Source organism: Pseudozyma hubeiensis (assembly GCF_000403515.1).
Source record: "Pseudozyma hubeiensis SY62 DNA, scaffold: PHS45, whole genome shotgun sequence".
NCBI lineage: Eukaryota > Fungi > Basidiomycota > Ustilaginomycetes > Ustilaginales > Ustilaginaceae > Pseudozyma > Pseudozyma hubeiensis.
This window is the reverse complement of record NW_012133827.1, coordinates 280,558-295,715: the sequence shown is the minus strand read 5'-3', so window position 1 is coordinate 295,715 and position 15,158 is coordinate 280,558. Positions and strand designations below refer to the sequence as shown.

At 55.0% G+C, this 15,158-nt stretch overlaps 9 protein-coding genes across 9 annotated transcripts; 4 read left to right on the top strand and 5 right to left on the bottom strand.

Moving 5' to 3' along the window:
* Positions 1-130: 130 nt before the first annotated feature.
* Positions 131-3,053, top strand: PHSY_004533 (hypothetical protein; the record flags this gene model as incomplete). The annotated part of the gene is made up of 2 exons (XM_012335146.1): positions 131-1,137; positions 1,421-3,053. The coding sequence occupies 2 exons, from the start codon at positions 131-133 to the stop codon at positions 3,051-3,053; spliced, it is 2,640 nt and encodes an 879-aa protein (XP_012190536.1).
* Positions 3,054-3,201: 148 nt separating this feature from the next.
* PHSY_004532 (hypothetical protein) lies at positions 3,202-3,720 on the bottom strand (the record flags this gene model as incomplete). The annotated part of the gene is made up of 1 exon (XM_012335145.1): positions 3,202-3,720. The coding sequence occupies one exon, from the start codon at positions 3,718-3,720 to the stop codon at positions 3,202-3,204; it is 519 nt and encodes a 172-aa protein (XP_012190535.1).
* Positions 3,721-4,591: 871 nt separating this feature from the next.
* On the bottom strand, positions 4,592-4,979 carry PHSY_004531 (hypothetical protein; the record flags this gene model as incomplete). The annotated part of the gene is made up of 2 exons (XM_012335144.1): positions 4,592-4,782; positions 4,859-4,979. The coding sequence occupies 2 exons, from the start codon at positions 4,977-4,979 to the stop codon at positions 4,592-4,594; spliced, it is 312 nt and encodes a 103-aa protein (XP_012190534.1).
* Positions 4,980-5,521: 542 nt separating this feature from the next.
* On the top strand, positions 5,522-6,103 carry PHSY_004530 (protein kinase subdomain-containing protein; the record flags this gene model as incomplete). Its single annotated transcript, XM_012335143.1, has 2 exons — positions 5,522-5,786; positions 5,871-6,103. 2 exons carry the CDS (start codon positions 5,522-5,524, stop codon positions 6,101-6,103), a joined length of 498 nt encoding a protein of 165 aa, XP_012190533.1.
* A 204-nt stretch (positions 6,104-6,307) lies between these two features.
* PHSY_004529 (potassium ion channel Yvc1) lies at positions 6,308-6,741 on the bottom strand (the record flags this gene model as incomplete). The annotated part of the gene is made up of 2 exons (XM_012335142.1): positions 6,308-6,489; positions 6,579-6,741. The coding sequence occupies 2 exons, from the start codon at positions 6,739-6,741 to the stop codon at positions 6,308-6,310; spliced, it is 345 nt and encodes a 114-aa protein (XP_012190532.1).
* Positions 6,742-7,743: 1,002 nt separating this feature from the next.
* PHSY_004528 (Fe-containing alcohol dehydrogenase) lies at positions 7,744-8,272 on the top strand (the record flags this gene model as incomplete). Its single annotated transcript, XM_012335141.1, has 2 exons — positions 7,744-7,966; positions 8,064-8,272. 2 exons carry the CDS (start codon positions 7,744-7,746, stop codon positions 8,270-8,272), a joined length of 432 nt encoding a protein of 143 aa, XP_012190531.1.
* A 716-nt stretch (positions 8,273-8,988) lies between these two features.
* On the bottom strand, positions 8,989-9,962 carry PHSY_004527 (hypothetical protein; the record flags this gene model as incomplete). Its single annotated transcript, XM_012335140.1, has 2 exons — positions 8,989-9,239; positions 9,740-9,962. 2 exons carry the CDS (start codon positions 9,960-9,962, stop codon positions 8,989-8,991), a joined length of 474 nt encoding a protein of 157 aa, XP_012190530.1.
* A 542-nt stretch (positions 9,963-10,504) lies between these two features.
* PHSY_004526 (hypothetical protein) lies at positions 10,505-12,835 on the bottom strand (the record flags this gene model as incomplete). The annotated part of the gene is made up of 1 exon (XM_012335139.1): positions 10,505-12,835. One exon carries the CDS (start codon positions 12,833-12,835, stop codon positions 10,505-10,507), a length of 2,331 nt encoding a protein of 776 aa, XP_012190529.1.
* Positions 12,836-13,245: 410 nt separating this feature from the next.
* PHSY_004525 (DNA repair protein) lies at positions 13,246-15,084 on the top strand (the record flags this gene model as incomplete). Its single annotated transcript, XM_012335138.1, has 1 exon — positions 13,246-15,084. One exon carries the CDS (start codon positions 13,246-13,248, stop codon positions 15,082-15,084), a length of 1,839 nt encoding a protein of 612 aa, XP_012190528.1.
* Positions 15,085-15,158: the final 74 nt, after the last annotated feature.

Genomic DNA, 15,158 nt, shown 5'->3' with positions numbered 1-15,158 from the left:
AAATGCGTTTTCCGTTCGCAAAGATGATTTTGTCCCTCTCCTTCTACTTACCATCACTTCGATCGCAACACAACTCAGCGCTATCTAGTGTGGCTGCGAGGGCGTGGTATCTGATGCGTCTCTCTCCATCATGAATCGCTCAATCACCGGCGCTTGGGCCAACCAGCGCAACAGGATATCGCTGAACAGCCCGCTCCCCCCTTCTTCGCCTTCTTCGAGTGCGACTGCGTCCAATATACCCATCCCTCCCCCTCCCGGATCAGCCGCAGCCGCAGCTCTGGCCAGGCAACAACAAGCCCAAGCTCAACAGAATGGTGAAGGGTCGGCAACAAGCAACGACCCGGCGGACGCAGCCGCCGCCGCAGCGGCATCTCCGATAGCCAGTGGTTCAGCGCCTAGAACACGGCAGAGCTCTCCCAATGCTACCTTGGTCGCCTCCAGCAACTCGCCCGTCAAACGCAAGTCGCGCTCTTCGCGAATCGATGGAAACGGCGCTGTCGGCTCCTCCGGCACATCCTCTTCCTCGAAACGACCCAAAGGTCTTGTCTCGAAACTTATGAACACCGCCGAGAAGTATACCCCTCCCGCGACTCGCCTCGCTGATCTCGGCGGCATCTCCAATGCTATCGAAAAGATCTTGGAGCTCATTGCAATGCCATTGTGCCACCCAGAGATCTACGCTCATACCGGTGTCAAGCCACCACGAGGTGTTTTGCTGCACGGTCCTCCCGGTTGCGGTAAGACCATGCTCGCTGGCGCTGTAGCCGGTGAGCTCGGAGTACCATTCCTCTCCATCTCGGCGCCCTCGGTCGTCTCTGGAACATCAGGGGAGTCGGAAAAGACGATCAGAGACACATTCGACGAGGCCGCTTCGATCGCACCCTGCATCCTCTTCATCGACGAGATCGATGCCATCACACCAAAGCGAGAGACCGCACAGCGAGAGATGGAACGCCGTATCGTAGCTCAGCTGCTCACGTCGCTCGACGACCTCAGTTGGGAAAAGACAGATGGAAAGCCAGTCATGATCATCGGCGCAACAAACCGACCGGACAGTCTCGATCCGGCACTAAGGCGAGCAGGACGTTTCGACCACGAAATTGCCATGGGTGTCCCAGACGAGGACGGACGCGAACAGTAAGTTTTGACCTTCGACCGCGATCTTTGCTCCTCTTTTCACAAGAGCTCGATGTTGTAAACAGGCTGTGACTTGCATGATGCAGAACATACACAATGCGCTAGCGGCAATGGGCCGTTTTGTGCGTGTTGGCCTTCGGGCCTCCCATTCAAGTCCCTGATCTCACAGCTCTGTCCACAGCACAGCACTCACTTGCTTCTCGCAGATACGCGTGCGCCTCAATGAAACGCCGAGCCCGAGCTGACACAAATTGCATATCTTGACTTTCATTCCTCTCTTAAGAATTCTGCGGGTGCTCGCGCAAAAGCTCCGCCTCTCAGGCGACTTTGACTTCCGAGCTTTGGCCAAGTCAACGCCGGGGTACGTGGGTGCAGATTTGACCGCTTTGACATCCGCCGCAGGGATCATCGCAGTCAAGCGCATCTTTCAGCAGCTCAGCGAGTCCGATTCGCTACCGTCCAGTCTGTCAGCGGAACGTATCTCTCAGGCTATCGGTCTGAACGCCAGCGACAATCAACAAGACGCAGCAGCAGCAGGCGACGTTGATATGAATGATTCCGACCTGCAGACTGCTTCCGACGGTCAAGACGGCTCTGCCTCCGCTCAGACCGCGCCTGTCGCGAACGGCGCGGTTGTAGATGCGCCTGCCGACTCTGTGGGCCTCTCCGCCGGTGTGGCAACGCAGGCGTCAGCTGCAGAAGACGGCGCGCAGACGCCTGTATCAACCTCTGTTGCGCCATCGAACGTCCGCCCATCGGCCACTTTCTTCGATGCGCTCCCTGAGCACATCCGCGATTCTTCCATCGCCTCTTTTCTGAAAAATTATCCTTCGCCGCTAACCGACGCGCAGCTTGCGCCTCTCGCCATCACCAACGCCGATTTTCTGGTGGCATTACCGTCCGTCCAGCCTTCGTCCAAACGAGAAGGATTCGCCACCGTGCCCGACGTATCCTGGGCCGACGTCGGCGCTCTCCACTCGACGCGAGACGAGCTGTCTATGGCCATTGTGGAGCCCATCAAACGACCCGAGCTGTTCCGCTCGGTCGGTGTTTCCGCCTCTTCCGGTGTTCTGCTCTGGGGCCCGCCAGGATGCGGCAAGACACTTCTCGCTAAAGCCGTCGCAAACGAGTCTCGCGCCAACTTCATCTCGGTCAAGGGGCCGGAATTGCTCAACAAGTACGTTGGTGAATCCGAAAAGGCAGTGCGTCAAGTCTTTGCGCGTGCACGAACTTCTTCGCCCTGCGTTATTTTCTTCGACGAACTGGACGCCCTTGTGCCGCGCAGAGACGACTCGTTGTCGGAGAGCTCAAGCAGAGTGGTCAACACGCTACTCACCGAGCTCGATGGTCTGGAATCGCGCGTCCAGACGTACGTCATCGCTGCCACCAATCGACCTGACATGATCGACCCTGCCATGTGTCGTCCCGGTCGACTTGACAAGCTGCTCTACGTCGACTTGCCAAAGCCCGACGAACGATTGGAGATCCTAAAGACCATCACCAGCAAGACGCCCCTCAGTGATGAGGTCGATCTGCAGACTATCGCGTACGATGATAAGCTTACAGGATTCTCTGGAGCCGATCTGGCTGCGCTTGTGCGCGAAGCTGCTGTGCTGGCGCTGAGGGAAACTATCCTTTTCCGCAACTCTCAGCCTGCGTCGACGGTGACTCAGGTCAAGAAGGGGAAGAAGGGGGAGGAGGAAGGGGTGAGAGTGATCGTGATGCAATCGCACTTCGTAGCGGCATTGTCAAAGATCCAGCCTTCGGTGTCTGCTCAGCAGCGACGCAAGTATCTGTCGTTGAGACAAAAGCTGCAAGGTTCGGTGCCTATTGAAGGCGGATCAAGTGGGAATGGGAGAAGGGGACGATTCGAAGGTGATGGCGATGATAGCAATGCAGCTACGCCTGCTAGTTAATGGAAGACGGCTTGTAATTGTACCTTACACTTCCCTTTCGATCAAAATAAAGAAGATCATGGTCTGGCATTGCGGATCGTTTCAAGTGACATGACAACAAGCGTGAACAAGCGACCCGGCGGGCGTTCAAGCCCAACAAGCTTCGCCCTTAGAGCTGGATCGGCTCATCGTGTCCAGCGCACCAAACTTCATCCAGCTCCAAGGTCCACTTTGGCAAATGATAGATCTTGACCCTCGCACAACCGTGTTCCTCGGCCTTCTTGTCACCCTTGACCTTGTCCACGTGAATCTCCAACGTCTCGTCCAGAGTGACGATTTCACCTGCGAAGAGGACGAAGTTGGTGTCGCTACCGTCGATGAAACCGTGGAGCTTTCGAGGGCTGGGAGCGGAGAGGTACCGTTCGAGTTTGAGTTGCGTGTCGAAGCAGGCTTTGACGCGATGATCGTGTTTGGCAGAGGGACGGTGTTGATCGCAAAGAGAGTGGTAGATGTGGTTGTTGCGTTGCAGGCCGAAGGTTCCGGTGGGGTTGTGACAGCCGGCGGGGCCGCAGCCGGGTTGAGTGCCGGGAGCGGGGATGGGGATGTGGTTGGGGGAGGTCGAGGCGGGTAAGGCGATGGTGGAGGAGATCGCGAAGGTGACGAGAGCAAGGATGGAAGCGAAGTACATTTTGAGCGTCAGAGATTATGGATTGGACTTAATTGAAGTTAGGAAGGGTGAGTGAGGATGGAATGATCGGAGGTGAGCAGCTGAGCATGCTTATATGTTCTTGGACCCCGGTGGAGCTCAGGCCTGGACGGGCAGACTCTTGTTCGCGGCGGAGAGGCACAGCAGCAATCGTCAATTGTCGGACTTCCGCTGATGCTTTATACCTAATCAAATCACTCATGACCAGGCTTCCTCGGTCGGCGAAACCCGTTAATTGCTGTTGCGTCCCACACCTCTTCACTACTGTAGCACTACGGTGCGACATCGCGAGGTGATCCACAATTTCGGCCCACGAAAGCATGCGAGTGTGCCGATCCGAACGACCCTTTCGTTAGCAATCAGGAGGTCGTTTGGTCTCGATTGAATGAAAGCATTTCGACCGTTGCACGCGGTTCGATTGTGCAAGGTGGGAGAATGGTCAGACCCAGCCTCGCGCTCATCGGTGGGCTTGGACCTTCATAACGGACTTCTCCGGGATCCGGCATGTGTGAAGCGGTCAAAGCAGATGAACGTCGATTGTGGGGCACGAGACTCGCTTGGCGAGTGAGGACGGAGGACACCAATTCGAGCAAAGCGCAATGTTTCATCGGGAGTATGAGGAGCCCGGTCATCTCAACAGTCCTCTACTTCAGTACCGGGCGCTCGAGACTTATGATCTGAAAGATCACACCCAATCCATCTATACATATACATTGATATGGCTGACTGACCATTGCGCAGAGTGCACGAATTTTCATTATGTAAACAGAACACTGGGACGTCGAGCAAAGCTTAGCGGCAGTGAATTCGATCGTGTTCACTTCAGCCCGGGTCGCGAAAGCCCCGGATGCGGCTAGAGCACGATCGACCGAAACTGACCAGGGCACCAGTTCTCACGAACCTGAATCTCCCTTCCCGGCAATCGATACGCCAGAACATCAACGCAGCTTTTATCTTCCTCCTTGAGAGGCTTCTCTTTCTGATGCTCAACGTGGATCTCTAGATTATGCAACGTGACCACTGCATCCGGTCGCAGCATTAAACCTGATCAAATGTCAATCAAGGATAAATCAGCGTTTCTGTGTGAGGACAACCGTAGGGCGTAGTCTTTCGATCTTACGTTTTCCGGTGGCGTCGATGAAGCCAGACAAAGTGGTAGGTCTAGGATCGCGAAGGGCTGATGCAATGTGCCAGGGCGTTTCAAAGCAGGCTCGAGGAACGGGTGGGTTCAGTGGAACCATCGGGCCCTTATCACACAAGAGATGGTAAGCAACGTCGTGCGCGACAAGGCCGAAAGTGTTCCTTGATGAGCGATCCTCTGGAATCTTGCTTGAGCAGGTGGTGATGAGCTGGAACACAGCGAGGAGCTGGAAGAATGTGGTACGCATATTGAATATGAGAAACGTTCGGTACAAGTTCGCGGGGGCGGCGTGTCAGAGGGAGTGAACAGCGACCAGACATGCTCTCATATAAATGCTTGGGAAGGGGTACCAGGTTGGAATGCAGCTGAAGGCGATGGCGGAGAAGATACAGCTCAAGCACGATCGCCCATGCCAGGCTCCACGGTGCGCGCCTCTTCCAGAGAAAAGGCCGGAAAGGCTGCAACACCACCCCACTTCATCGCACAGCACTGACAACGTCTCGAGGAGGCAACGTGATGAAGCGTGGAGGTCGCTGCCTTCACTTCGGACATCTCCACATCTGATATAAAGACCTCGGACAGAGACTTTCCGACTCACTGCTTACTTCCCGTCCATCACCTTTCGAGCGGCCCTTCGCAGCAATGCTGGCCCGGATATTTTCGATTCATCGGATCGGAATCTCGTTGCTGGTGATTACATCGACGATCGCTTTGGCATCTTCGAGCAGCGGACTCTTCGTCAACACTTCACACGGTCAATCCGAATGGAGCCGGTACTGCTCCGGGTCAGCATCAAGATCAGCCGATCTCCAGCCGCACGCTTGCTTCACGATGCATGACGACGTGACGTCTGCCGCTCATTCTTCATCAGAGGGCCATCTTGGCTTTGCTTCTGCCTCCGGTCAAGGTAAGATATCGCTGCAGTGATTGTGAAAGGTTCTGTAGCTTACTGACCTTGGAGTAATTGTGCCTTGTTCCCGCCCGTTCCTAGACTTTGTCGTGATACCTCCCCATCAGGGTCAAGATAGCAAGGTCGAGTTCTTCGCCAGCGGCTTCTGGTTCTCGATTCACTTTTCTGACAGTCTCAAGTGTGCAAGAGTTGAGATCAGAGCTCCTGTCAGATCCCCCGCAAAGCCTGACAGACAGGATAAAGAGCGAGCGCTAGAACCCTTCTTAGAAGGGACGAATTGCGTTGGAACTAAGCCTAACATTTTCGCCCTGTGATTGGTTCTCACTGCTCTGAACGGGCACACTCTCAAGTTGGCATCTGTTTTCCCTTCTTCAAAGCCTTATCAATGCCATGGCTGCAGTGCAAATTCAAGATTTCACGAGGATGGAGTTGAATTGCCTTAAGACGCCAGACGGATACGAAGAACACCAAAGCCTCGGAGAATGTCACTGGGACATGCCCAATATGGCTGTGCGGGACTACAGGCTGATAGCTGGCTGACCAGAGCAGTAGATGCCGTTCTTGATCTCTTGACCATTGATGTTCTGGATATCGTAAGCCGCGCAGGCGTCTGGACCGGTGAAGTTGACGTTCACGATCCATGCACCATTTTGATACATGCCGGCCGTTTCGCTCTTGTCGCTCTGGAACATGACGAAGCCTGAACGGTCACACAACCATCAGAAGAACAGAATTGAATCGTTAGTGCAAAATCTCTCCTTGAGAAATCTGGAGCGTGAGGATACGTACTTGTGCCTGAGTTGTCGTGGAATCCGTGGAAGTTGGTGTGTTGAGCAATCACGGTGACATCCGAATCAGAGGCAAAGCAGACGTGGACAGGCGTCTTCGAAGGACCTGATCCGCACAAGGTGTCGTAGTTGAGATTCCTAGAACCCATGTCCCAGCCTGCCATGACGCTGCTCGAGAAGGCGGCAACGGCGAGCAGGAGATACGTCTTGATCATCATTCTGCTGGTTAGTATACTATTGTTCGCGCTTGAGAGGAGTGAGGATTGTAAGCTGTATTGAGCTATGAGCCGAACCAGCGTGACCATCCGACGGAAGTGCTTTCTTATAGGTCTCTCCGGGCGGCTCTATTTCTACATCAGATCGCAAGAGAATACTGTGGGACGACGCCTAACCAGTTGGACGACACAGTCGCGGCAAGTACGGAAACTTTGCTGCTCAAGATCAGGGAACAGCCGAGTCTGCACACAGCAGCGTCATCACGTTGAGTGACGTCGTGCATTGGAACGGACCTGTGGGCTTTGCGCCAGAGAATGTGACGAGGTAGCGGCACGGACTTGCTCCTTGTTACGCCAACAACTCGCCGCCGAACCCACTGTGTTGCACAGCCCTGAACAATGCCCGTCAATGATAGGTGGACATGCCGCTTGCTTGGTCCGGCAGCATCACTCTTCTTTCCTTAGGGACAACCCCGATTCATGCACTTGATGAAGTAGCCACACGTTTGGTGGCACTCCCACCAAACAAAGTGGGATGACCCGCCGCTGTCATCCTTCAACTCAACCTTCACCCACAATCTCGAGCTGTGACTTGAGCTTGGGCTCAAACAACTCGACACAACGTCCAATACATCTACGAGCACTGTGCAGGCTACAACGATATCATCCCGTAAAATTGCGGTCGCGGCCTTGTTGCGTGGGTCGAAGGTGGGATGTGCCAGCGAAGTCAGGTGAAGCAGCGGGTGGCAAAGGATCTCTCAAGAGATAGATCAGACCATTGTTTCGAACAGCGTTCTGGCAATTCCACTGGAAACTCTGCCCAAGCGTATATCAGCGGATATCTACAGCCCTGACACCAATAAAGGAGCTCGTGTTCTCGGCACTTCTTCTTTCCTCACTTATCCCAGACAAAACCCAACTCGCTTCCCCGTACTGACCATCAAGATCGACATGAATCGACTCACTTACCTGCTTCTCATTGTTACTGCCGCTGCGGCCGTTCCTAGAGCTTATGCCGGCTGGAATCCCCAGCAGCCACCGTACTATACTGTCGACAGCATCTGCCGACCATTTGGCATGAACGAAAGAAGGGCATGCTTCACGACAGACGTCGATGTCTCACAACCGAAAGCAGGATCCCACTTCAACGGATTCTTGTCCGAAGATGGCAAGCGTAAGTTCTCCACGGCTCAACCGCACTCCATTAGAGAGAATCAAGGCCATACGATTGACGTGCTTTTGAAACGCCTTAATCCGCGCGCGTGGAACAGAGTTTGCCATTTACGCAGACACACAGCCTGATTCGCTGCTCATCCTTGACGACTATACGATCAAGGTCACCTATCCAGACGACAAAGATCTGGAAGCCAGATACTGTGCTCAGGCGGGTGTCGCAACCAACGATGGTCAGCTGGTTGATTCGACGTTGTTCTGCATCGATTCCACATACTGGCTGCACATTCCCAAGCCTGTCAAGTAACGCTGCATTGCTGCTCGGCGGGGAAACACTCAAAGAGTCGAACCATGAGACTTTTCTATCAATAGATGTCGTTCTCGTTGCAGCAGTGATCGTGCGACTTGCTTGGATACCGGCTGCTCAAATTCTGCGCACAATCGAGAATTCTTTGCACAGCCCGGACCACCAGATCACCATTTGATATGAGCACGCCCCACTTGTGTTGCAGAGCCTAATCTATGGTTCCGCTGCAAGTGGGTTGACCCACTACACACTGCCACAGGGGTGTCGTTGGAGTCACCCACCTCGCTGCTGCCAAACATTTTCGCGCTGGTACCGCCGGTGGATTGGAATGAAGTTACAGCAGGTCTTGATCGGCACTTTTCCCTTCCCCTCTCCTCTGGGTATATATACATTCCACTAACCCTGTCCTTCGCTCTCTGGCCCTCACAGATCCACTCACATCTCTTTCTCACTCCCAACCATGAAGTCTCGAGTTCTCTCCTTGGCCCTCGCCGTGATGCTGGCCTGCACCGGCGCATCTGCCGGTCAATGGCTCAAAGTGTCCCCCGGCAATAGCTTCGCTGACTACTGCTCTTCCAGCGGATCCAAATACAACCAGCACCACATCTGTATCGCCGCCTCGTCGTCTTTCCTCCATCGTCTCGAAATGAACCAATCCAAGTTCCAAGGCTTCTTGGCTCCTAATGGTCAAGGTAAGGTTCCTCGACAATCTTCGATCAAAGATGATAACGATACTGATGTTCAAGAATGATTTTTCTCCAGACTTTGTCATTCTTGATGAGGGTGACGACACGATCCTGTTTACAAAGGATTACGGAGTCGCACTGTCGTTTGCGGAGGTCGGTACGCCGGGAGTGGCGGATCCCGGATGCGTGATGGTGACAATTTCGACGCACGAGCAGCATCCGAAGGCGAAGCTCCAGCAGACGGTTTGCAGGGGTGAAACTTTCACCATTCCCAGCTGGGTCTGAGCGAGGGCTCGATGGAGAGATGTTTGGCTCAGGTTCCATAAACTTTTGTAGATGACACTCGCATCGTAATGCATGTCGAGCTCTCCTTAGACAGTTTCAGGTTTCCGATGCAACTCACTGCTTTCACCCCAATCACGTCTGCGATAGACAGCACTGAGCAACCGTCTCGCATTGCATCTTGGACAGATGGCGATTCTCAAAGGTCAACCGTACCCTACCATCACAGTGCAAACGTATGCGAACGATCCGGGTTCTGAACATCCATAACCTGGTCGTTCGACAATCCTGCTCCCATATCCTTATGAATCGTCACGTGAGCTTTACCATCACCACCCCAGGCAATATCGACTTGACAATCTATCGTGGTCAGCGAGAGGCTTTCTCCTGCACCGTCTCCCCGAGGAACCAGGGCGAAACCTGCTTTCCGGACAAAACAAGGGAGAATCAGACATTTGTGGGACCGAGAAAAGCGGGAAGAAAGGACCAGACGACCTACCGGTTCCATCAGCATTAGCATAGCCTTGATAGACACCTCCTATCGCAGTCATGGTAATGTCGAAGTTGTAGGTGAAGCAAACGTATTCACCAGAAGCCTTGGTTCCAGGGGCGCAGCGAGAGGCGTACTCGGCGGGTCCGTTGGCGAGCCACTGCTGAGCAAAGGCGAAGGGAGGGAAGAGGCAGGAGATGAGGCACAGAGTCAGGAAGAGTTTGCTGAGCATGTCGTCCGTTTTGCAAGATGTGTTGAGGCGGTTTGTTGGGTCTGGACGGGATGATTGACGTAAAAGAGATCGAAGAAAAAACGATCGATATATATGTTGCTTCAGCATCGAGCGGTGCGATTGATGGATTTTCGAAGGGCGGCGACTGTATGGCTCGCACGGACGATGTGGGACGTGCATGACCCGCGGGTCAAAGGGCAGGCAGGACAGTGGGGTGACCAGCCAACCGACAAACAAATGAGGTACTGTATGCCCACTGTCGTCGAGATGATGTTTGATGGCATTCCGGGGGGACCTCTCAGCGCTCCCCACCGGTTGCTCGTCACCCTAAAGCTTCGATACGTCATGCAAAAGGTAGTCCTACATCCTGCTCGGCGTTTCCCCTAACCCTCTTCTCCGATTTGACCAACCTTGCCTGGCAGGCGACGGTCTGCCCTCAAATCCTCACAACAGCCTGAACCTGCACAAAGCGTCGCACGTTAGGCAAGCACCCCTACAATCGTTGCGAGCATTTGTGTATCTCTTTGTTTGTATTGCGTCTTCTACGGCTCCATCTCGACCCCCCTCGTGGCACCTTTCACCCTCATCTGCCCAGGCTCATCGCTCCAGTCCATCAACAACAGCTCCAGCCTCACGGTTGCAGCCTTGACATACGGCTTGTCATCGGCGTGCTTCCACCATCCCGCCCTCTTCCCCACCACACCTTCCTTCAACAACAAGCCGAAGATCTTGCGCATCTGTTTGCCGTACACCTTCAAGGCGTACTCGCCCGCGATCTCGATAAACACCGACCAGATGGACGGACACATCGGGTGATCTAAAAACGCGTTGCTCGAAGACGAGGGGGTGATGGCTCTCACCGTCCACCTCCAGATGGTTGTTGAGCGGAAGTGCAGTGGTATTCTCTCCACCTCCAGCGCCGTGGCACCCGGTGGAGTGGTGGGAGTAGTTTGCAGGATAGCAAAGTAAAACGCAACAATTCCATTCATCCGGTTCGAGTAGTTCTCCGTAGTTTCTTCCTGCGTCTTGTAACCCATCACCTTGCGATACCCCGCTTCATCCACATCCCTCCCCCTGCCAGGCCAAACAGCCACAACCCACGGACACTTCTTACACAACCTACCCATCAACACCTCTCCCAACTCCACATGTCCCAGCAGCAACAGCCACACCACAACGCGTGCCAGCGGGTAGGCGGTATCCTGCTTAGCAGCAACCTCTTGTTCGGCTTGCCGGATGAGACACTTGGAAAGATGGTTGAGGATCCACGTGTAGACGTGGCTTCCGGTGGCGGAGGATGCCTGCTTGGCAGCGTCGAGGACGGATGCGATGGCGAGGGTGATGCGTGTGATTTCTTGACGAGAGTTGGTCAGTTGACCGATCTTGGGTGTGATCTGCCGCTTGGCTGCGAAACATTGTTTCCTCAAATCCGGATTGGCAGAGATGGTGGGGAGGACGTCGCTTTTGATGTGACGTATCTTGGTCATCCATTCGTCATACTCTTGAAGGGCAGCTTTGCGGATATCGTCACCGGTACCACCCATAGCACGAAGCTTCTCCTGCTCTGCTGCGTCTTGCTTTTGCTTGGCAGCTTCGGCTTCCTGTTGCTTTTTGCGTTGCTCAGCTTCAGCTTGTGCGGCCTTCTTTTCGGCTTCGATTCGATCTAGTTCTGCTTGTCTCGCTTGGGCAGCTTTGCGCTCGGCTTCTTCCTGCGACTTGCGAGCTGCTTCCAAGCGTGCAGCTTCTGCGGCTGCTGCTTTGCGTGCTTCCGTCTCGGCCGCGAGGATGCACGCATCGATGCCGGACCAGAGGTCCTTGTTGCGCGCCTCGAAGGCCCTTTTTACCTCTGCTTCTTCTTCGGTTCGACGCATGTTGAGGCTGGATAGAAGGGCTTGGACTTCATCGACGTCGGTATCGGGGGCCAGCGCCGCTGTGGCTGAGCGTGATCGAGAGGTGCGTGCCGAGGTCGCGTCGGGACCCGAGGCGTCGCGCTTGGTCGCTCGAGCCCGATGCCAGGCGAGTTGGGCAGAGTGGCGATTCCACTCTTCCCAATCATCGCCGGCGATGGAAGCGAGGTTGACTGCAGGAGTACTGCCTCGCCGACGTGATGCTTTGGATCGACTGCTTGTGCGAAGCGGGCGTGAGGATGACGAGACGAGGCCATCGACAGGCCAGGGTGATCCTTCGCTGTCCGATGAATCTTCTTGGTCGTATGGCGAGGTTTGAGGCGACGAAGAGCCATCGGAATCGTCAACGTCATCACCACTGGCGTCCTCGTCTGAAGAGGAGAGAGCCGCATGATCTTCATCGGATGAAGCTAGGTCGTCATCGAGCTGCTGACCGCGGTGCAGTTGGCGGGAAGACCTCAACCAGTGTGGCAGGGCCGCAGTCGCTCTCGGCGTTGTTTGAAGTTGCAAAGACGACGGCCCAGGACTACCAGCAGCGAGTCTGGAGGACGAAGCTGAGGGAGATGGCATTCCGACGAGCTCGAAGGAAGGTGTGGCACTGCGTCGGCGAGTGTGATTGTGAGGCGAAGAGATCGAGGGGACAGAGCGAGTGCGGCTGCGCGGTGTGTCCTGCTCCGTCTGCTGCTGCGCATTTTGCATGTTTGGGTCGTCATCTTGATCGCTTTCGTCTTGGAAGCGTTGCCGACGCTGGCCGTTGAATGCGGTGGAGGTGTAGGAGGATGTGTGACGGAGAATACCCTTCCTTGTGGGTGTCTGGGAAGATGTCGAGGAAGAGGCAAAGTTGTGTAGATGCGTCGCTTGCTTGGCACGGGAGAGCGCCTGGTGCGGAAGCGACGTTCGCACGACGGTTGGAGATGACTGCTCGTCTGCTGAGACGTCGGACGCAGAGTCGAGCGTGAACCTCATCTTCACCGCCGCTCGAAGAAGATCACCAGAAGCTACACGCGGCAGCTGAGCGGTGCGATGAGGTCGATCGATATAGCAAATGCGGATCGGAGGGTGGTGATGAGGTCGAAGAAGATGTCACAGAATCAGTCGGTGATGGAGCGTGCCATCTGTCAAAATGCCAATCAACCACCTCGTCCGTTTTTCACTACTACAGATACTGAGGTCTAACAGTGCGGCCAAATTGAACTTGAATTTCTTCTTGTTTTCCTGCTCTGCATGAGGTTTGCCACACTCAAAAAGAAAGCGACACACTCGGCGGCTATGCAAGTTTCGCTGAAACCCCGCATGGGATTGATTCACTCTTCTTCTCGCACTGTCTACACCAGCTCTGTCCTCTCCTCGCATCCTGGCTCACCCGCCCAACACGCATGCATAGCATTAAGCCGCTCCTTCTCCGTCTGTACGCTCCTTCTTCACCTTTCCGCTCGTTCCTCCAATATCGGACTTGGGCTGCATCACCCAGCGCTCGCAGGTCGAGCTCATCACCGACATTTGTCCTGCCACTGTCACGACCATTCAGCAACATGCCCACCTCTCACAAGCTCGCCAAACCGGACAAGCTCAGTTACGACGACCCCGAGCATGCAGACTTCTTCGGCCCTCGACCACCGCCCGGCTACTCTTCGCTTCGTGCAGCTGCCTCGCAGATCCTACTTCCATTGACCGTATCCAACAAGTGTGGACAAGCATTTCGATGGCGGCGCAACAAAGTGTGGCAACCTCTGCCTGCTTCCACAACGAGCGCCAACGGTAGCGGCGCACCTCACGAAGAGCAGATCGAATGGTCTCTATGTCTCTCCGATCGAGTGGTGCTGCTGCGTCAGGACGAGCATCGCGGATTCATCTACCACCGGACGTTGCTTCCATCAAGCGACGATTCGGAAAGCACGAACATGGAAGCAAGCGGAGAGACCGTTCGCTGGCTCACAGATTATCTCAGCCTCGACGTTCCTCTCGAGTCGCTGTACGCCGAGTGGTCGGAAAAAGATCCGGTGTTCGCGCGCTTCGCAACACGATTCTCTGGTCTGCGCATGTTGCGGCAGGACCCGTGGGAGTGTCTCTGCGCGTTCGTCTGCAGTTCCAACAACAACATTGCTAGGATCGGCCAGATGGTGCAGAATCTGTGCACGCACTTCTCACCGGTGATGTTGGAACACTCGTATCCTGCGCCGCCTCCGGCTGTCAAGGTGGAAGAGGGAGATGCAGAGCAAGGCGAAGTGAGGATAGCGTTCCACCCATTCCCGCCACCGGAAGCGTTGGCGAAGCCAGGGGTGGAAGAAAAACTGAGGGAGTTGGGCTTTGGATACCGGGCAAAGTATCTTGCGCGAACAGCGCAGATGCTGTGCGAACAACACGGTGGTGATGGCGAGTCGGGACCGATTCGAGAGAAGCTAGCCCAGCATCTGGATGAGAAGCACTGGTTGTACGGGATCAAACCTGAAGAAGACTTCCGTAACCAGCAGCTATCGCCGCCGCTTTCAGCCGACGAAGGGTATCCACCACAAGAACCCTTGGAACCGGCCAGGAAACGTGTTCGACAAACCCGCCGAAGCACCACCAAGTCCTCACCCGACGCCACCTCTGCTTCAGCACCCGAACCAGCCCCAGCACGATTCACATCAGTACGATCGTACCTGCAGCACCTCCGCACCCTCGCCTACCGCTCCGCCCGCGATCACCTCATCCAATTCCCCGGCGTCGGGCCCAAAGTCGCCGACTGCATCCTCCTCATGTCTCTGGATCAAGCCTCCTCGATCCCCGTCGACCGTCACGTCTTCCAGTTCGCCGAAAAGTGGTACAAGCTTCGAACCAAAAAGTACGAGGACATCGCCGACTACTTCCGCGACCTTTGGGGCGACTACGCGGGATGGGCACACAGCGTGCTTTTCACGGCGGATCTGAGGTCTTTTGCAGATTACAACAAGGGGATCGGGAAGAAGGAGGAGAAAGTGGAAAGTGGTGGAGGAGAGTTCTGGGGTGATGGAGAGGGTGCGGGGTATATGACTCCGCCGAGCAGTCAGAGTGTGGTGAAGGAAGAGATGGAGGAGAAGCTGCAGGCGGTTCATTCGCCTCCCAGGATGGCGATTCCGGAGTTGGTGCCTCAGTCGTTGAAACCGGAGGATCAGGAGGAGGGCGCGACGTTGGCAGAGAGGATCAAGAGTCGACCCAAGCGCAAGAGTCGACTCAGCGAGGCTGTCCGAGGATGAAAAAGGTTAATCTCGGTTGTTACGATTCCCTACTCTCTGCACTTTATCTACATTCAGAGAAAAGCACTTAATGC